Raw genomic sequence first — 22,327 nt, 5'->3', positions numbered from 1 at the left:
GCAATTCCTTTGAATACGTAGAAATTGTCCGTACGGCAAGTTGTTTTTTAGAGCTCTAGGATGACAGCTGTCATAGCACAGCAATGAGTTGTGTGCCATAGGTTTTTTATACAGTTCAGACACAAGTCCAGTAGGTGTATCCGATATGAGAAGATCAAGGAAAGCCAGCTGATGTTGATCATACTCAACTGTGAAGCGAAAAAAGTTTTTCCTGTTGTTCATCCACTGAAGAAAAAGCAGAAGGTCTTCTATGGTACCACGCTAAACAACGAATATATCGTCAATATAACGTTTCCATACCCGCAACGCATTGCGGTATGGATTGGTAGGCGTTAAAATGTGCTCCTGTTCGAAGTGGTGAACATAAAGATTTGCTAAACTTGGAGCAAAAACGCTTCCCATGCTGGTACCTGATGTCTGCAAATAAATGGTCTCCTCGAAACGGAATAAGTTCTCCTTCATCGCAAGGCATGCGCAGTTCATGATGAAATGGGCAGGGGTAATTGAGTCAAGGTTTCTATCATTTAGCAAGGTCGCTACCACCTCTAAGGTGTGATCCTGAGGGATCGAGGTGTACAGTGATTCCACATCGAATGACACCAAGAGATCTGTCTAGGTGTCGAATTCGATGTCAGGTAATATTCGTAAGATGTCTTTGGTATCCTGAAGGAACGTAGGCATTTCCTTTACCATTTGATGTAAAAAATAGTCTACGAAAGTAGACAAAGTTTCTAAAATTGAATTGATCCCTGATATTATGGGACGTCCGGGGGAGGTCGCTGCTTTTTATGAACCTTAGGCAGGACATAGAAGTAAGGCATAGGAGGATGGGTGGTGCGAAGAAAAATAGCTTCCTGTGGTGTGATCCATCCTTCAGAGAGTGCCTCTTCTATCATATGACCAATGATGGTTCCTAGTCTTTCCATGGGGTCTTCAGTGAGAGGGAGGTACGATTTCTTATCCTGAAGTTGTCGAAGACACTCTGACCGGTAGGTAGTTGTATCCAGAAGGATAATAGCACCACCCTTGTCTGCTGGTTTTATAGTTAGTTGCTCATCAGACATGAGGCTCTGAAGGGCATTTTGCTAAATTTTTGGAAGATTGACATAAGAGGGATTCTCCACTTGGTGTAATCTAGAGATATCACTTTATACTGCTTGCTCGAATGCCACAACCTTCGCAGGCAGACCCACTATGGGTGGATTGAAGGTCGATGGCTTCTTAAGACCAGTATTAATGTCTATTGTATCAGTTCCTTTTTTGGCATTTTTAGCAAAGAAAAAGTGAAGTCTTACTTTGCGAATTTTTTTTGCCATCTCAATGCATGTCTGGAAAGGGTCGCCTACATGTGTGGCTACAAATCCCAAACCTGTATTGAGTACTGTCTCTTCATTTCTTGTGAGGATCCTGGTACTAAGGTTCATCACGAGGCTGTCCCGGCACTCGGTCCCGCTTGTTCCTGCGGTATCTTATTCCCGCTCCTCAAGTCCATTGAGGGTGGGAGAGGGCTCCAATGGACTTGCCCTCGCTGTGCCCGTCGTCTGCCCCTCAACCTGCCTTGGCCAAAACCTAAAAAAGGCTGCATGTTGAAATCAGATGGAAATTGTTGTGGGCTAAAAGGTCCCATCTGTTGTGGGAAAACAGGGCCACCGTATGCCCAAGGGTTCGGTTGCCACCATTGTGAAAACTGGTTTTGATTATTGCCTCTCCACCTTTGTTGATTGCCTCTTCCTCGACTTCTAGTAGATGTGTTACTTCTATTGGAAGAGTCTGAGTCACTCGAGATATCTTCGGAGCTAGATGTCCCATAGGTCGATCCTCCTCTCCGTCCATTCCGGTTGAATACTTGCGGGACATAAGTATCGCTAGAATAGGGATATATCCTCTCAGTAGAGAACCTGGTTAGATCTTTTTTGAATTTTTTAAGTTTAGTGAAGAGAATAGAATCTTTAAATTCTTTATTATTCTTATTAGTCCCCTCCTGACTTTTCTTGAAGAGTGTACTGGTTATAGTTGTCTTTATTTGTGATTCTAGGACCTGGATTTCTACAAGGATCTTATCAGCCACCCTTTTAGCTGTTTTTATTATCAGGATAAGCCAGTCTCTTGCGCACCTCCAGGCTACCAATGACCAGTCCTTCAGAAAGTCCTTATCATCTAATAAGACCCTCGGGCATTGTTAACTATCAGGCCTGTAGGGCCCCGTAGATATTCGGCCATAATGACCCCATGTACAGTAGTATGTGAGTGTTTTTTTTTAACACTAGCACTTTCGCCCACTCGTTCTCATTGCTACTGACTACTGTTGGTACGGTATTGAGTATACTCGGGTTATCTAGTAAGATCGATTGGACCTCAGTGTCATTGAATGCTAAACCCCAGTTCGTAGCCATTGTATCACAGAAAAAGTCCGTCAGTATAACAAGAATCTAGATTAGAGCACACTATAGATTAAGAAAAACACCATCTAATTTGAGAGGGTGTGGGCCTATCCACTAAATGAAAGGCATTACAAAAAAGGGGACCCGCAGCCTCAGCTGCTCAAGAACATCAGAACACACCACTGAAAGAGGGTCCTAGGGCATATTTATAGACCTAGCATGGACACAGCCCCCATCAGAATACTTAGAAAACATAAAGTGCCCATGGGTCTCAGGTAAGAAGAGCCTTCAACCTGACAATGGCACGAACCAACAAAACTAAATATAATAGCAAAATATTAGAAGTGTGTGTCCGAGGCAAACCAGGATATCTCAAAGTGCATAAAGATTCCCATCATTCGCTGTCCGATACTGCCCTTGTCATCATCTGGGTCTCCTCACACCAAGGAGCTCACAGTTACAACCATCAGAACTAGGTGTGTGTGTTCGAAGGTGCAAAACAAGTGATGTAAAGAAAATCTTTTTAGGTATCGAAATGATGTGTGCTGTCTGAATTGCAGTGCATCAAGTGGTGTAGAAGGAATATAATGTGATTAAAATTGGAGAAATGAGAGGAGTTAAAGTGTAATGGTGCCTCTCAATCTTCCAACGGTTAAAAACAGTGCAAAAGGTAGCAGTTTGAACAAATATCTGCTACAGAGAATGCATGGTCAACATGTTTCAGCAGACAAACTGGACACAACTGTCCTCTGCCTTCGTCAGGACCTAATCATAAATTCGCTACTGCAAAGGGTGAGAAAATATATATTAAAAAACTAATTGTAAACCATGTCACCTGGTAATCCTAGGTACATCTGGTTTTCTCCTCCTGTTCACTAGATCGTATAAACGCGATAGTGTTGGTTTCATGCCATAGAAAGGAGAAAAGGACAAAGAACAAAGGTTGTCGGTGTCATTGTTATTTAACATCCAAACATAGCATCAATTGCTAGTAAGTCAGTATCAGTCACTAGTACTACAACTAACCCCATGTGTACATTATCTGTATATCCCTGCTTACCTAGTAGGTAGGAGGGTATGGCTTCACCTCACCTGGCTGCAGCTCAGGTAAAAGGAGCACCGCTATGATAAAAACAAAAAGGAGGTATGGATAATGCATATGTTTCCAAACCCACTTCAAGCGATCTATAATGTGCATAAAAACAGACTCCATTATCTGTAGGACAGCAAATCCACACTGGACGAAGATTTACTGCAAATGTATACAATGATAAGCTTCCAATCACAAACAATTCTTTGATAGTAATTCGCTCGGGAGCTAGAGGATAGTGTAGAGAAATGTGCCAGAGTCTTCCTGCATTACACTGGCGAATGCGTACACGGCAGCCATTAATACCTGTATTTTATCAAGTACGTATGTTTGAGATTCAGTCTGGTCAGCATACCCAGTGCCAAATTTAAATAGTTGTGTTCTTTTTGTTTGCTGTCTGTCATAAGTGGTAGTCCAGGATGCAGTTTGCAAGTCAGCTAGCCCTTTCCAGGGACATTCGTGGTCTGCTCCAAGCCCTACATGTTCCTGAGTGATTGCCCCTTTATACCTTTGGCACCTAAAGTTGACCTACCTCCTACCTCCATCAAACCGCCATGTATATACATGAATTTTGAGACATTTATCCCCATGTCTTGCAGGTAAACCTGGAACTTTTGCTATTGTATTTGCTTTCTGCTGTGGTGTTGGTGATTTGGGAATATTAGGTTTGCAAGCATTCTATTACTAGTTAAGAGATACAAAGTCTGCAAGCTCCTCACTTGTGTGGTGGTATTTAAGATAGTTCATCTGGTGAACCTTATTTGGCTCTTTAGTAATCACAGTGTTAACCGAGTAGTTGGCATTGCTGATATTTTTAGGAACCATTCGGTTCGTACTTGGAATTAGTAAACTACTCTTAATTTAAGAATGCAAGTCTAAATCATGTGCACATGAAGAAAAATTATTGAAAGTGCATCAAAGTCTTCTCACACCCTCTCCCTTTGAAATTATTGGCACGAAGAAATATCCAATAGGGCTTCTTTGCATGCAGTCTCCTTGAACAGTACTAATGTACTGGTCTTGAAACTGACCATACCATGTAATACATGCCTCATTAATCTTCATATAGTTTTATCTTCATTCATATGTGGTACATTCACAACATCTTTCTCCTAAGAGGCAAATGGCTAATAAGCCTGCATCTCTCTCCTCTGTATACCTAAGAGCTTCACAGACTAAACTGTAAAAAGCAAGCCATCATAACACATCCTTGGAGTACATTCCATCTAGATATCTGCAGATATGTGGGTAAGGACAAGAGGGATTGACAGAGAGAGGCTAAACCATGGAAGCTACAGAAAAGCTGCAGAAATGACTGTAAGGCTCGGGGATTTCCTAAATTCATCAGTTAATTTATAGTGGTGCACCACTTCCACCAAACTAGGAACCCCTAGCTGAATTATATGTTCTTACTTTGGCACTAAATAGGAATGTTTTTTAATGTAAATGTGGCAATTGATATTGATTTTTGGGCTGCTTCTATACAGTTCCATATATATGTAAATGTTTACTGCAAAAACTTTTATTAGTGCCTCAATAATGTTCTTTACCTCGCCAATGCTCGAAATATGTAATTTAATGAATACTTTCTTAATTGTGGTAAGTGTTTCAATCTGTTTTTTTCTTTAGGAGACGGTGTTCTCTTAAGTTTTTCCTGTCGAGCCATGTATACATATCAAGCTGAAAGAGAAGATGAACTTAGTTTCATGCAAGGTAAATTAGGTACTTCAAAATGTGTTAAAATTTCTTTTTAAGGGTTTTGAACTGTTGCATTCAGAGTCGATTTGCACTTCCCTGAATTACTATGTCTTTCAATGTAAGATGGCCTACAAATCATCTGGAGGGTGTTTTAAAGTTTTACTTGGGTCATTTACTACACCACACTTAGGGGCTCATTATGACGGCGGACTGACTAAAGTCCGTCCGCAATCCTAATCACGATGCGACCGCCACCACAGCGGTCGCATCACCTATATTTTACATTGTGGGGGGATGTGGTCAGCAGCTTCCGCCACAATGTAAAATAGAGGGTGCAGACACATTATTGCAGTACATGGCAGGCATCCTGCGATGCCTACCACATTGTGCATGGATATGGACCCCCCAGGGTACATGTACCTGCATCTGGGATTGAGGAGGGCCCGCTACGGGCCCCGAAATCTGTTTCGCAAATTTGTTTTGCAGCGGGTTATCCACCACAAAATGAATGGAGGAAAGGGATATCATAATCCTCACGGCGGTGCCTGCAAGGCACTGTTGCAATGTTACCCAATCTTTTCGTTCAGACATGCAGTCGGAAAAGGACCGCCTGTCGGAACCGTGGCGGGCGGTCTTTATAACTGCCACACCTAAGTAACAATTCCCCCGGCATCATAATATGGCAGGGGTAAAACAGCAGTATGATGGCGGAGGGCCCGCCACTGGCCAGCTGGCAGGCCCTCCACCATTGAATGAGCCCCCTGCAGCCCCTGGAGGGCTCCTGCACCCCCATGCTGTCCGGGGCATCTGTAATTATATGCAGGGGGCATCGTGGGCCCCCCAAGCCCCAGGGACTGCCACCTCCCCGGGCTTAAATATAAATTTAGAAAGTGTGGGTGGTGCTCATACCCCTCCCCACACTGCCCTGGGGACCACCACCTCTCCGTTGATCTTCATACGAAGGAACGGGGGCCATGCGGCCCTCTATGGCCCTGGGCACCACAACCTTCCAGGGCCGGCTCCAGCAAAGTCATGGCTTGCCCATCCCGGAACATTGCAGTTTGCAATGGCGGGTGGGAGCATTGCAAATTTCTGCTTTGCTTTGTGGAAGCGAGAGCAGGAACCCTGCTCTCGCTTCCACAAAGAAAGCAGAATTGCTTTTGGACAAGGGGAGCTGCATGTCATCAGCTGCCCTTGTCCAAAAGCAATGCCGGCTCTCGCAGGAGGCGGGGAGCCGGCTGGGACCGTGGGGGGAACCGCCAATGCTGAGGCCAGGCCTGGGGGATGGTGTCCCCGGGGCCAGAAGTGGACCAGGAAAAGGGGGCTACACGAACCCCACAAAAAAATAAAAAAAATAAAAACGAGGCATGCACTGGGGGGTGGGGTCTCCGGGCCAATAATTGCCTTTTGATGGCCCCCCTCCTTAAAAATAAGATTGGAAAAAAATTTAGTATGTGGTCATGCCCCGGGGGATGGGGTCACTGGGGCCGAATTTTTTATTTATTTTTATGAATAGTGACAGGCCCTGGGGGATGGGGTCTCCAGGGCCCAGAACATATTGAGAGAAGGGGGGCCTCACAGCCCCCTTTTCAACTTCAAAAAAAGGGGAAAAGAAACGGCATCTCACCGTAGACCCCACCCCCTCCCTGCAGCACACTGCAAACGCACCTCCTGGTGCGTTGTGGGTTGGGGGATTAAGTCTTCTAGATACAGCGAAGTGGACTTTAATCCCCATCCAAGAGCGCGCTAGGGAGCGCGTTTGCAGAGTAGTGGGGAAAGGGGGCATGGCCTGCTATGAGAACTTAGAAATCCTGCTGTGTGGCACTTACTGGAGGTAATAGGTGGGGTAGTTGGTCTCCAAGGTTGTCCTTGGGAGCCAACTACCCCTCCTGTTACCTCCACTAAGTCCAACATAGTGGGATTGCTAAGAGGTCTTTGGAGGCCACACTCACCTTTATCCACCACTCTGCAAATACGCCTCCTGGCACAGTACTTGTTGGGGGATAAAGTCAACTTTACTCCTAAGGGACTTTGGAGACCAAGAAGCCCTCCTGGTACCTCTTGTGTGTCCTACACAGCTGATTTCCTGAGCCCTGGTTGGGGGTCCAGCACTCTTTCTCCACCTCTCTGCAAATGCAACTACTAGTTAAAGAAGCATTTGTAATGTAATAGGTTTCACATTTGCATGTGCTAGAGCTATTGGCATTGTAAATGTAAAAGTGTTTTACTAATGTTTCTTGGAGTGGAATGGATGTAGGTTGTGTGTAGTGGAATTTTGTGGTATGATGTGCAGTGAAATTATGTGGATAGACTTTCACTTTGATGTGGACAGAAAGTATGAGGTACTTAGTGTACAGGAATTATGTAGAGTGGGTTTATGTGTTTTGGAGAGCTCAAACTGCACAAACGCTACCAAAAATGCATTGACAAGTGTTACAGTGTGGTGGAAGGCCCTTTGCAAACCTAAAATGGTCACCTATTACTTATTGCTAAATGTGGATGTTACATTTGTACTAATGGTGTGCAAACCACTCTTGCTTCTTCATGTGCCTCTCTTGCCACTTTCTGTATTTCTGTTGCTTCTTTTTACAACTTTCTTTATTTCTGCACTTCTTTTGCCTCTTTCTGCTTATCTCTTCCACTTTCTGTACCTCACTTGCTTCTTCCTGTACCCCTCTTGCCTCTTTCTGCACCCCTCGTCCCTCTTTCTGCACCTCTCCTGCCTGTTTCTGCACCTTTCTTGCCTCTTTTTACACTTCTCTTGTCTCTTTCTGCACCTCTGATGCTTCTTTTTCCACCCCTCTTGCCTTTTTTGACAACCCTCTTCCCTCTTTCTGCACCTCTCTTGCCTCAGTCTGACCACCTGTTCCCTCTTTCTGCGGTATGTGATATGCTGTTCCGGGCTGACCAGGTTGCCAATCACCACATCATTCCTGACTAGATGCCAATGTCTGTGTCTGCGTACTATTCTTTGAATTGCCTGTGAGGCGTTATTAAAAGTAGTTATCAGTCTCACCACTTGCTTAGTCTTATCCTTTGTCTTATGAACCAGGAGTCTATTCCTATTCCTTGTGGAGGCTTTCTCTACTGCTATTCTGATAGTTTTGTGTAAAATAATGAAAAGATGAATGGAGAGTTTGATCTTCAGTCATGAACAAAAAATATCTCTAATCCGGCCGAGTTGCCATTTACTGAATCCCCTTCAGGATCCAATTCAAAACTCTCACTTTAGTCTACTAGGTAAATCAGATTATCTTCCATGTACGAACTTGTCTACAGCTATATACACATAATTTTCCTACTTCCACACCTTTTGCATGCCGCATTTAAAAAAAAGACACACATATAAATGAATATGTGTTCCAATATAGGGCCTGACACTCTAGAACTCCCACCACATCGTTTGATTTCTACCAACCAAAGCCTCTTTCATCAGGCCATATACAGCTAAGCCATTCTTATCTTAGTCATCTTAAAGCTCCTGCCCCAGCTGTGTATACTTCACTGAAAAAATGTCAGAGTGCACACCTTTCTTTTAATAGTTGTGTTCCTTAATTCCATGGTGTTCTTTCTTTTTCGCGTTTTCTGCGTGCTACCCGGAAAATGTAGTCCGCCACAACTACGTCAATTTGAAACATCCACTAGAACAGGGCGGTAACTCGCGCCATGCCGGGTGCACAGCATTAAATCGCGTTGCATCGCAATAATACCAACAACTTTAATATTTCTCTTTGCTGAATCCTTTTATTTTTCAAACTATTCCACAAGTTCATAATTTCGTCCTGTTTTTTCACAAGTCACTAGAGAGGCGCTTATATCTTCACTTTTGTCTTAAACGGTGCAGAAATGCTAATCCAAGCCTTATCCTTCATCGTGACAGTGTACATAAGATTTATCCACAAACACAAGTCTTTTACCCAATGCATTTCGGGCCTAACTTCCGGCCCTTCGTCAGGGGTTGTGTTTATCTATCAATGCAAAACATAAGAGTTAGAGTATGGCTTCCCAGTTCCACGCAAACATTGGTGTGCATTCATGACGTTTTTGTAAAATCAACCTTTTCCCGCTAAAAAGACATAGCTGAACGCTACCCCTCTCAATGGACACCTCCATTTTCTGTCCTTGACCCAAAACAACCCGTTCTCCTTTTCCTCATGTGGTACAACCTTCATATTCAAACCTGCACCCTCCCTCCTTAATTTGTCGCTTATTTTGTTTCATTTTAAATAAAACCTCTAGACTCTTTAAACTGCCCCACTATACATTCAATTAACGTGAAGCTCAACTATTTGCCTTTTTCATTATAGATTGTGACCCATACCTTTTCGGATTTTCCAGCGCCATCGTTCTCTCACCATTTCTATCTCCCGACCGTTGTCAACATCAAATTCCTCACTCTAAGCTGTCTTCTTATAAAGCTGGTCTTTCTCCGCCTCTTTACCACACCTGTAGTTAACTAAACCTCCTCCCACGCATCACCCCTCCTCTTCCTTACTCAACCTCATCCTGCCTACAATACCCACAATGCACTACATGAGTAAACCATTTCATTTCCCCAATATCAAAACAAATATCCACTGTTAATGCTCCGCCCACCCACAGATGTCTTATGTTATGTTGATTATAGAGATGTATACACCATAAGTTGTTCCAAACGTCTATTTTGCACTTATAGTTAAAAAATATCAAACTATTACATTTCTAAATATTAGCTTTAAAAACGTATTTAACCACTGTTTCCAACATAGTCATCTTCCATACGTTGTGCGTAAGATCCGAGTCTTTTGCAAAAGAAAATGTAAACAAATGTTTAGGCGATTGTCTCTCTTGTGACGTTTTCTGATTTTTGACTGTTTTCAAAAGTTTTGTTCCGACGGGTGCAACTCATCCGATGGGACGAAAGTAATACATTTCACTGAAAAAATGTCAGAGTGCACACCTTTCTTTTAATGGTTGTGATCCTTAATTCCATGGTGTTCTTTCTTTTTCACGTTTTCTACGTGCTACCCGGAAAACGTAGTCAGCCCCAACTACGTCAATTTGAAACATCCACTAGAACGGGGCGGTAACTCGTGCCGTGCCGGGTGCACAGCATTAAATTGCGTTGCATCGCAATAATACCAACAACTTTAATATTTCTCTTTGCTGAATTCTTTTATTTTTCAAAATATTCCACAAGTTCATAATTTCATCCTGTTTTTTCACAAGTCACAAGAGAGGCGCTTATATCTTCACTTTTGTCTTAAACGGTGCAGAAATGCTAATCCAAGCCTTATCCTTCATCGTGACAGTGTACATAAGATTTATCCACAAACACGAGTCTTTTACCCAATGCATTTCGGGCCTAATCTCCGGCCCTTCGTCAGAGGTTGTGTTTATCTATCAATGCAAAACATAACAGTTAGAGTATGGCTTCCCAGTTCCACGCAAACATTGGTGTGCATTCATGAAGTTTTTGTAAAATCAACCTTTTCCCGCTAAAAAGACATAGCTGAACGCTACCCCTCTCAATGGATACCTCCATTTTCTGTCCTTGACCCAAAACAACCCGTTCTCCTTTTCCTCATGTGGTACAACCTTCATATTCACACCTGCACCCTCCCTCCTTAATTTGTCGCTTATTTTGTTTCATTTTAAATAAAACCTCTAGACTCTTTAAACTGCCCCACTATACATTCAATTAACGTGATGCTCAACTATTTGCCTTTTTCATTATAGATTGTGACCCATACCTTTTCGGGTTTTCCAGCGCCATCGTTCTCTCACCATTTCTATCTCCCGACCGTTGTCAACATCAAATTCCTCACTCTAAGCTGTCTTCTTATAAAGCTGGTCTTTCTCCGCCTCTTTACCACACCTGTAGTTAACTAAACCTCCTCCCACGCATCACCCCTCCTCTTCCTTACTCAACCTCATCCTGCCTACAATACCCACAATGCACTACATGAGTAAACCATTTCATTTCCCCAATATCAAAACAAATATCCACTGTTAATGCTCCGCCCACCCACAGATGTCTTATGTTATGTTGATTATAGAGATGTATGCACCATAAGTTGTTCCAAACGTCTATTTTGCACTTATAGTTTAAAAATATCAAACTATTACATTTCTAAATATTAGCTTTAAAAACGTATTTAACCACTGTTTCCAACATAGTCATCTTCCATACGTTGTGCGTAAGATCCGAGTCTTTTGCAAAAGAAAATGTAAACAAATGTTTAGGCGATTGTCTCTCTTGTGACGTTTTCTGATTTTTGACTGTTTTCAAAAGTTTTGTTCCGACGGGTGCAACTCATCCGATGGGACGAAAGTAATACATTTCACTGAAAAAATGTCAGAGTGCACACCTTTCTTTTAATGGTTGTGATCCTTAATTCCATGGTGTTCTTTCTTTTTCACGTTTTCTACGTGCTACCCGGAAAACGTAGTCAGCCCCAACTACGTCAATTTGAAACATCCACTAGAACGGGGCGGTAACTCGTGCCGTGCCGGGTGCACAGCATTAAATTGCGTTGCATCGCAATAATACCAACCACTTTAATATTTCTCTTTGCTGAATTCTTTTATTTTTCAAAATATTCCACAAGTTCATAATTTCATCCTGTTTTTTCACAAGTCACAAGAGAGGCGCTTATATCTTCACTTTTGTCTTAAACGGTGCAGAAATGCTAATCCAAGCCTTATCCTTCATCGTGACAGTGTACATAAGATTTATCCACAAACACGAGTCTTTTACCCAATGCATTTCGGGCCTAATCTCCGGCCCTTCGTCAGGGGTTGTGTTTATCTATCAATGCAAAACATAACAGTTAGAGTATGGCTTCCCAGTTCCACGCAAACATTGGTGTGCATTCATGAAGTTTTTGTAAAATCAACCTTTTCCCGCTAAAAAGACATAGCTGAACGCTACCCCTCTCAATGGATACCTCCATTTTCTGTCCTTGACCCAAAACAACCCATTCTCCTTTTCCTCATGTGGTACAACCTTCATATTCAAACCTGCTCCCTCCCTCCTTAATTTGTCGCTTTTTTTTTTTCATTTTAAATAAAACCTCTAGACTCTTTAAACTGCCCCACTATACATTCAATTAACGTGATGCTCAACTATTTGCCTTTTTCATTATAGATTGTGACCCATACCTTTTCGGATTTTCCAGCGCCATCGTTCTCTCACGATTTCTATCTCCCGACCGTTGTCAACATCAAATTCCTCACTCTAAGCTGTCTTCTTATAAAGCTGGTCTTTCTCTGCCTCTTTACCACACCTGTAGTTAACTAAACCTCCTCCCACGCATCACCCCTCCTCTTCCTTACTCAACCTCATCCTGCCTACAATACCCACAATGCACTACATGAGTAAACCATTTCATTTCCCCAATATCAAAACAAATATCCACTGTTAATGCTCCGCCCACCCACAGATGTCTTATGTTATGTTGATTATAGAGATGTATACACCATAAGTTGTTCCAAACGTCTATTTTGCACTTATAGTTTAAAAATATCAAACTATTACATTTCTAAATATTAGCTTTAAAAACGTATTTAACCACTGTTTCCAACATAGTCATCTTCCATACGTTGTGCGTAAGATCCGAGTCTTTTGCAAAAGAAAATGTAAACAAATGTTTAGGCGATTGTCTCTCTTGTGACGTTTTCTGATTTTTGACTGTTTTCAAAAGTTTTGTTCCGACGGGTGCAACTCATCCGATGGGACGAAAGTAATACATTTCACTGAAAAAATGTCAGAGTGCACACCTTTCTTTTAATGGTTGTGATCCTTAATTCCATGGTGTTCTTTCTGTTTCGCGTTTTCTACGTGCTACCCGGAAAACGTAGTCAGCCCCAACTACGTCAATTTGAAACATCCACTAGAACGGGGCGGTAACTCGTGCCGTGCCGGGTGCACAGCATTAAATTGCGTTGCATCGCAATAATACCAACAACTTTAATATTTCTCTTTGCTGAATTCTTTTATTTTTCAAAATATTCCACAAGTTCATAATTTCATCCTGTTTTTTCACAAGTCACAAGAGAGGCGCTTATATCTTCACTTTTGTCTTAAACGGTGCAGAAATGCTAATCCAAGCCTTATCCTTCATCGTGACAGTGTACATAAGATTTATCCACAAACACGAGTCTTTTACCCAATGCATTTCGGGCCTAATCTCCGGCCCTTCGTCAGGGGTTGTGTTTATCTATCAATGCAAAACATAACAGTTAGAGTATGGCTTCCCAGTTCCACGCAAACATTGGTGTGCATTCATGAAGTTTTTGTAAAATCAACCTTTTCCCGCTAAAAAGACATAGCTGAACGCTACCCCTCTCAATGGATACCTCCATTTTCTGTCCTTGACCCAAAACAACCCATTCTCCTTTTCCTCATGTGGTACAACCTTCATATTCAAACCTGCACCCTCCCTCCTTAATTTGTCGCTTATTTTGTTTCATTTTAAATAAAACCTCTAGACTCTTTAAACTGCCCCACTATACATTCAATTAACGTGATGCTCAACTATTTGCCTTTTTCATTATAGATTGTGACCCATACCTTTTCGGATTTTCCAGTGCCATCGTTCTCTCACCATTTCTATCTCCCGACCGTTGTCAACATCAAATTCCTCACTCTAAGCTGTCTTCTTATAAAGCTGGTCTTTCTCCGCCTCTTTACCACACCTGTAGTTAACTAAACCTCCTCCCACGCATCACCCCTCCTCTTCCTTACTCAACCTCATCCTGCCTACAATACCCACAATGCACTACATGAGTAAACCATTTCATTTCCCCAATATCAAAACAAATATCCACTGTTAATGCTCCGCCCACCCACAGATGTCTTATGTTATGTTGATTATAGAGATGTATACACCATAAGTTGTTCCAAACGTCTATTTTGCACTTATAGTTTAAAAATATCAAACTATTACATTTCTAAATATTAGCTTTAAAAACGTATTTAACCACTGTTTCCAACATAGTCATCTTCCATACGTTGTGCGTAAGATCCGAGTCTTTTGCAAAAGAAAATGTAAACAAATGTTTAGGCGATTGTCTCTCTTGTGACGTTTTCTGATTTTTGACTGTTTTCAAAAGTTTTGTTCCGACGGGTGCAACTCATCCGATGGGACAAAAGTAATACATTTCACTGAAAAAATGTCAGAGTGCACACCTTTCTTTTAATGGTTGTGATCCTTAATTCCATGGTGTTCTTTCTGTTTCGCGTTTTCTACGTGCTACCCGGAAAACGTAGTCAGCCCCAACTACGTCAATTTGAAACATCCACTAGAACGGGGCGGTAACTCGTGCCATGCCGGGTGCACAGCATTAAATTGCGTTGCATCGCAATAATACCAACAACTTTAATATTTCTCTTTGCTGAATTCTTTTATTTTTCAAAATATTCCACAAGTTCATAATTTCATCCTGTTTTTTCACAAGTCACAAGAGAGGCGCTTATATCTTCACTTTTGTCTTAAACGGTGCAGAAATGCTAATCCAAGCCTTATCCTTCATCGTGACAGTGTACATAAGATTTATCCACAAACACGAGTCTTTTACCCAATGCATTTCGGGCCTAATCTCCGGCCCTTCGTCAGGGGTTGTGTTTATCTATCAATGCAAAACATAACAGTTAGAGTATGGCTTCCCAGTTCCACGCAAACAGTGGTGTGCATTCATGAAGTTTTTGTAAAATCAACCTTTTCCCGCTAAAAAGACATAGCTGAACGCTACCCCTCTCAATGGATACCTCCATTTTCTGCCCTTGACCCAAAACAACCCATTCTCCTTTTCCTCATGTGGTACAACCTTCATATTCAAACCTGCACCCTCCCTCCTTAATTTGTCGCTTATTTTGTTTCATTTTAAATAAAACCTCTAGACTCTTTAAACTGCCCCACTATACATTCAATTAACGTGATGCTCAACTATTTGCCTTTTTCATTATAGATTGTGACCCATACCTTTTCGGATTTTCCAGCGCCATCGTTCTCTCACCATTTCTATCTCCCGACCGTTGTCAACATCAAATTCCTCACTCTAAGCTGTCTTCTTATAAAGCTGGTCTTTCTCCGCCTCTTTACCACACCTGTAATTAACTAAACCTCCTCCCACGCATCACCCCTCCTCTTCCTTACTCAACCTCATCCTGCCTACAATACCCACAATGCACTACATGAGTAAACCATTTCATTTCCCCAATATCAAAACAAATATCCACTGTTAATGCTCCGCCCACCCACAGATGTCTTATGTTATGTTGATTATAGAGATGTATACACCATAAGTTGTTCCAAACGTCTATTTTGCACTTATAGTTTAAAAATATCAAACTATTACATTTCTAAATATTAGCTTTAAAAACGTATTTAACCACTGTTTCCAACATAGTCATCTTCCATACGTTGTGCGTAAGATCCGAGTCTTTTGCAAAAGAAAATGTAAACAAATGTTTAGGCGATTGTCTCTCTTGTGACGTTTTCTGATTTTTGACTGTTTTCAAAAGTTTTGTTCCGACGGGTGCAACTCATCCGATGGGACGAAAGTAATACATTTCACTGAAAAAATGTCAGAGTGCACACCTTTCTTTTAATGGTTGTGATCCTTAATTCCATGGTGTTCTTTCTGTTTCGCGTTTTCTACGTGCTACCCGGAAAACGTAGTCAGCCCCAACTACGTCAATTTGAAACATCCACTAGAACGGGGCGGTAACTCGTGCCGTGCCGGGTGCACAGCATTAAATTGCGTTGCATCGCAATAATACCAACAACTTTAATATTTCTCTTTGCTGAATTCTTTTATTTTTCAAAATATTCCACAAGTTCATAATTTCATCCTGTTTTTTCACAAGTCACAAGAGAGGCGCTTATATCTTCACTTTTGTCTTAAACGGTGCAGAAATGCTAATCCAAGCCTTATCCTTCATCGTGACAGTGTACATAAGATTTATCCACAAACACGAGTCTTTTACCCAATGCATTTCGGGCCTAATCTCCGGCCCTTCGTCAGGGGTTGTGTTTATCTATCAATGCAAAACATAACAGTTAGAGTATGGCTTCCCAGTTCCACGCAAACATTGGTGTGCATTCATGAAGTTTTTGTAAAATCAACCTTTTCCCGCTAAAAAGACATAGCTGAACGCTACCCCTCTCAATGGATACCTCCATTTTCTGCCCTTGACCCAAAACAACCCATTCTCCTTTTCCTCATGTGGTACAACCTTCATATTCAAACCTGCACCCTCCCTCCTTAATTTGTCGCTTATTTTGTTTCATTTTAAATAAAACCTCTAGACTCTTTAAACTGCCCCACTATACATTCAATTAACGTGATGCTCAACTATTTGCCTTTTTCATTATAGATTGTGACCCATACCTTTTCGGATTTTCCAGCGCCATCGTTCTCTCACCATTTCTATCTCCCGACCGTTGTCAACATCAAATTCCTCACTCTAAGCTGTCTTCTTATAAAGCTGGTCTTTCTCCGCCTCTTTACCACACCTGTAATTAACTAAACCTCCTCCCACGCATCACCCCTCCTCTTCCTTACTCAACCTCATCCTGCCTAGAATACCCACAATGCACTACATGAGTAAACCATTTCATTTCCCCAATATCAAAACAAATATCCACTGTTAATGCTCCGCCCACCCACAGATGTCTTATGTTATGTTGATTATAGAGATGTATACACCATAAGTTGTTCCAAACGTCTATTTTGCACTTATAGTTTAAAAATATCAAACTATTACATTTCTAAATATTAGCTTTAAAAACGTATTTAACCACTGTTTCCAACATAGTCATCTTCCATACGTTGTGCGTAAGATCCGAGTCTTTTGCAAAAGAAAATGTAAACAAATGTTTAGGCGATTGTCTCTCTTGTGACGTTTTCTGATTTTTGACTGTTTTCAAAAGTTTTGTTCCGACGGGTGCAACTCATCCGATGGGACGAAAGTAATACATTTCACTGAAAAAATGTCAGAGTGCACACCTTTCTTTTAATGGTTGTGATCCTTAATTCCATGGTGTTCTTTCTTTTTCGCGTTTTCTACGTGCTACCCGGAAAACGTAGTCAGCCCCAACTACGTCAATTTGAAACATCCACTAGAACGGGGCGGTAACTCGTGCCGGGTGCACAGCATTAAATTGTGTTGCATCGCAATAATACCAACAACTTTAATATTTCTCTTTGCTGAATTCTATTATTTTTCAAAATATTCCACAAGTTCATAATTTCATCCTGTTTTTTCACAAGTCACAAGAGAGGCGCTTATATCTTCACTTTTGTCTTAAACGGTGCAGAAATGCTAATCCAAGCCTTATCCTTCATCGTGACAGTGTACATAAGATTTATCCACAAACACAAGTCTTTTACCCAATGCATTTCGGGTCTAATTTCCCGCCCTTCGTCAGGGGTTGTGTTTATCTATCAATGCAAAACATAACAGTTAGAGTATGGCTTCCCAGTTCCACGCAAACATTGGTGTGCATTCATGATGTTTTTGTAAAATCAACCTTTTCCCGCTAAAAAGACATAGCTGAACGCTACCCCTCTTAATGCATACCTCCATTTTCTGTCCTTGACCCAAAACAACCCATTCTCCTTTTCCTCATGTGGTACAACCTTCATATTCAAACCTGCACCCTCCCTCCTTAATTTGTCGCTTATTTTGTTTCATTTTAAATAAAACCTCTAGACTCTTTAAACTGCCCCACTATACATTCAATTAACGTGATGCTCAACTATTTGCCTTTTTCATTATAGATTGTGACCCATACCTTTCGGATTTTCCAGCGCCCACGTTCTCTCACCATTTCTATCTCCCGACCGTTGTCAACATCAAATTCCTCACTCTAAGCTGTCTTCTTATAAAGGTGGTCTTTCTCCGCCTCTTTACCACACCTGTAGTTAACTAAACCTCCTCCCACGCATCACCCCTCCTCTACCTTACTCAACCTCATCCTGCCTACAATACCCACAATGCACTACATGAGTAAACCATTTCATTTCCCCAACATCAAAACAAATATCCACTGTTAATGCTCCGCCCACCCACAGATGTCTTATTTTATGTTGATTATAGAGATGTATACACCATAAGTTGTTCCAAACGTCTATTTTGCACTTATAGTTTAAAAATATCAAACTATTACATTTCTAAATATTAGCTTTAAAAACGTATTTAACCACTGTTTCCAATATAGTCATCTTCCATACGTTGTGCGTAAGATCCGAGTCTTTTGCAAAAGAAAATGTAAAAAAATGTTTAGGCGATTGTCTCTCTTGTGACGTTTTCTGATTTTTGACTGTTTTCAAAAGTTTTGTTCCGACGGGTGCAACTCATCCGATGGGACGAAAGTAATACATTTCACTGAAAAAATGACAGAGTGCACACCTTTCTTTTAATGGTTGTGTTCCTTAATTCCATGGTGTTCTTTCTTTTTCGCGTTTTCTGCGTGCTACCCGGAAAACGTAGTCAGCCCCAACTACGTCAATTTGAAACATCCACTAGAACGGGGCGGTAACTCGTGCCGTGCGGGTGCACAGCATTAAATTGCGTTGCATCGCAATAATACCAACAACTTTAATATTTCTCTTTGCTGAATTCTTTTATTTTTCAAAATATTCCACAAGTTCATAATTTCATCCTGTTTTTTCACAAGTCACAAGAGAGGCGCTTATATCTTCACTTTTGTCTTAAACGGTGCAGAAATGCTAATCCAAGCCTTATCCTTCATCGTGACAGTGTACATAAGATTTATCCACAAACACAAGTCTTTTACCCAATGCATTTCGGGTCTAATTTCCCGCCCTTCGTCAGGGGTTGTGTTTATCTATCAATGCAAAACATAACAGTTAGAGTATGGCTTCCCAGTTCCACGCAAACATTGGTGTGCATTCATGATGTTTTTGTAAAATCAACCTTTTCCCGCTAAAAAGACATAGCTGAACGCTACCCCTCTTAATGGATACCTCCATTTTCTGTCCTTGACCCAAAACAACCCATTCTCCTTTTCCTCATGTGGTACAACCTTCATAACAAACCAGACTGGGTAGGGGAGGGCCTAAGGGGAGAAGTGTTTAAAGACTTAACGGTACCTTGTCCCCCAACTAAATCATACACAACACGAGAGGTACCAGAAGTCTATACGCGGGAGCCTATGAAGTACTCACTCTGTGAAGAGACAAAACCAACAGGTCAATGTACAGATTATCCACGATTGAAATATGATAACAGGAGAAGAGAAGAGAAAAACCTAGAGGGAGAGAAGAGCCCCAGAGGTCCTTGAAAAAATTCCCATCAGCCCGCTCAGTAGCGGAATGTCGTCATCTGGGTAGAATGGTTGACAAAGGCAATGTCCATGATGCCCTTCCTTAGGAAGCACCCAAGGCTAGCACAGCTTAGGACCATTGCGTTGACCCTCAACCAACAGAGACACGGACTGAAAAGGATTAAATTGCAGTGCTCAAAAGGATGTGTGAAAAGGAAAAGAAACAAGGTTCATAATCCAAGTGTTGTTAAAAATACCTACCTTGATGTCATAAAAAACTTTATTGGGTCTGACCATCAAGGTGGTATGGTTAAAAGCAGAGTGCAAATAGCATGCAAGAAATTGCTATTAATCATGAGTCTTAAATGGTCGACATGTTTCAGCCTTCAAAAGGCTTTCTTCAGGACCTACGATGTACTACTGCAATGAAGAAAAAACGTGAGTAAACTTACTGGGTGAAAGCCTCAATAAGTGAATCTGTCCTCCAAAAGTAAGGAGTCAGAAGTCTTCTCCTGTATATGAAACAATCAGAACACAAAGCGACAAACATGATTCTTATTGTCAGCAAGAGGAAAATCTAGGTGTGAAGTACATTCTAGACTCCTACATAAATCAACTCACCCAAATTGCAGGGAGGAAAGACCTCACCTCACCTGGCACTTGCTCACAGTGAAGGAGGCCACGCACTAAGCAGAAAAAGAAGAAAATACAAAAGCATACGTATCATTAAAATAAGTTTTGAGAAGATCAACACCCCCAATGGTATTAATAGGGAGTCCTTGAATCATGATAACAACGCTGACACAAGGGCCTCTAAAGGGTTAGGCATGCCCTACACGAGGCCGCACACCAAGTTTAAAATGGCACACCAAACCCAAAGGGCCAGAAGACTAAGCAGGACTGAATAAGGGCTCTACGAGTAGTTCCTATTCAAATATTAACAAAAAGGACATATCCTTACACTTGTGGTGTCTTGTATATCTGTAAATGCTCAGAGGAAGATCGCCAAGCGGCCAGTAATAGCGCCTGATATCCACCAAGTATTACAAAGATCTACCCAGCAAGTATTGCAGAAAAGGGGGCAGCATCCACGACAGGCCCCAAGTGCTCACCTCTCCGTCGTTACCTCGCTCAAAACTGTGAGTCGAGGGGGAGGTGAGGACATCAGGTACACCGCACGGCAAAATAGTGAGGCTGCGGACCTGCAAGGGAACGAAGCCGTCTCCTTTGGCGTCCAATCAGATGCGAAGGAGCCAAGACGGACTTCATTTCATATGCGTTAAGCCCCGGGTGGCTGCTCACTAGCGAACAAGCCCCGCTATTGGTCCGTTTTGGGCCAATCCAAACAGCGCGCAAAAATGTTGAGTGTCTAGTAAGAAGCTGTACCGCGATTGGATCAATGTAGACCAATGGAGTTTTGCTTGTCTGTGTTGGTTGAGATATACACAGACCGCATCCGATCATCGCGAACGCGGCAAAACGCCATGCAAAGGGCGGATACATAATGTTTCTCTACAGGGACAAATAGAACTAAATGTCCCAAAGAATAAACTGATCATACTGGACTAAAGCGAAACACTTTCAGCGCTCAGTTCTCTGACCCTCGCTGAAAGTTGGCTGCTGATAGGATACCCCGTCTATAGAGTCCAGGCATTGGATAGATATAGACCAATCACAGAGGGCCATATGTTCTAATACTGTGCAGACTAAAACAGGCTCACACACAGTCCAAGTGTCGTTATTGCAAGGACAGTTTCATATAATCCAATGCCCACCCTCAATGCCCCATGATAGTGTGGGCTCGCCCTTCAATGGAGGCATGAAACAACGTTAGGAAAAGCGTGAGAAGATACACACGCTAACATCACATCCTGTTAGATGGTATAGGCCAACACGAGTACAAAGAGCCAAACGACAAAGACCACTGTATTCAAAGGTGGAACAGATCGAGGGACCATGAAAAATTCATGTAAGACTGATACCCACGGTGTAATTGGAAAAACAGAGCCTTAGAGTTGTAACCACGGGATATCATCATTCAACCCCTCCGTGTCACTCCGTAATTTATACACCCACTTTTGTTCCCTTCTCAGTAAGAACTGTGAGATATCTGTTATGTGGTCAGGTATGTAAGGTTGTTCAAGGACCACCCACTGTAGGTCATTTGCCGTATGCTTCGCCTGTATAAAATGGGATGTAAGACGAGTTGCTTGTTTATTGCGTCTGATCGTACTCTTGTGTTCCTGGACGCGTAATTTAATTTTCCTCGTTGTCATCCCAATATATCTTAGCATGCATGGACATGTGATTTGGTATATAACTCTTTCGCTATTACAATTTGTATGGCGTTTGAGTATCCAAGGTCGGGAGGTGCCTATGTCCACTGATGTGGTCTTCCTGGTCTGGGGACACACCGAACAATTCCCACAGGGATGATGGCCCTGCACGGGTGGAAGATTCCACAGAGTGGACGTGGAAACATCTCCCACTCTACGTGGTCTGGTATGGACCAGTTCATCCTTTAGATTTGTGCCTCTTTTAAACGAAAAAAGAGGAAGGGGAATCTTGTCACCAGAACTGTTCAGAATCTTCCATTTCTGTCTGACAATTTTCTGAAGTTTCGACGAAGAGGTGTTAAACGTTGTAACACAAACCAATTGCCCCAGGGGTGGCTTGTCCACCGGTGCCTCTAGCAATGACTCACGATGGTTATTCGTGGCCCGTTTACATGACGTCCTGATCAGACGGCTGGGGTACTGTCGCATCTTCAGTCTTGTGGAGAGGTCCTTGGCATGCACTCGAAAGTCTCTTATCTCTGAACAGTTTCTCCTCACTCTTAAAAACTGTCCAAAGGGGAGGTTTTCCCTGAGTGAGCGTGGATG

General features: G+C 42.0%; 1 protein-coding gene across 2 annotated transcripts in view; it reads left to right on the top strand.

Annotated features, from left to right (window-relative positions):
- Nucleotides 1-22,327, top strand: part of NOSTRIN (nitric oxide synthase trafficking) — a 743,535-nt gene that overhangs the window by 657,465 nt on the left and 63,743 nt on the right. For both annotated transcript variants that reach the window (XM_078681620.1, XM_078681621.1), the window contains one exon: nucleotides 5,101-5,184. In XM_078681620.1, the coding sequence (XP_078537746.1) occupies nucleotides 5,101-5,184 (84 nt within the window). The remainder of the gene's footprint in view (nucleotides 1-5,100; nucleotides 5,185-22,327) is intronic.

Source organism: Lissotriton helveticus, chromosome 3_1 (genome assembly GCF_964261635.1).
Source record: "Lissotriton helveticus chromosome 3_1, aLisHel1.1, whole genome shotgun sequence".
Taxonomy (NCBI): Eukaryota; Metazoa; Chordata; class Amphibia; order Caudata; family Salamandridae; genus Lissotriton; species Lissotriton helveticus.
Note: the sequence above shows the minus strand (reverse complement) of the source record. Positions and strands in the feature narration are given on the sequence as shown.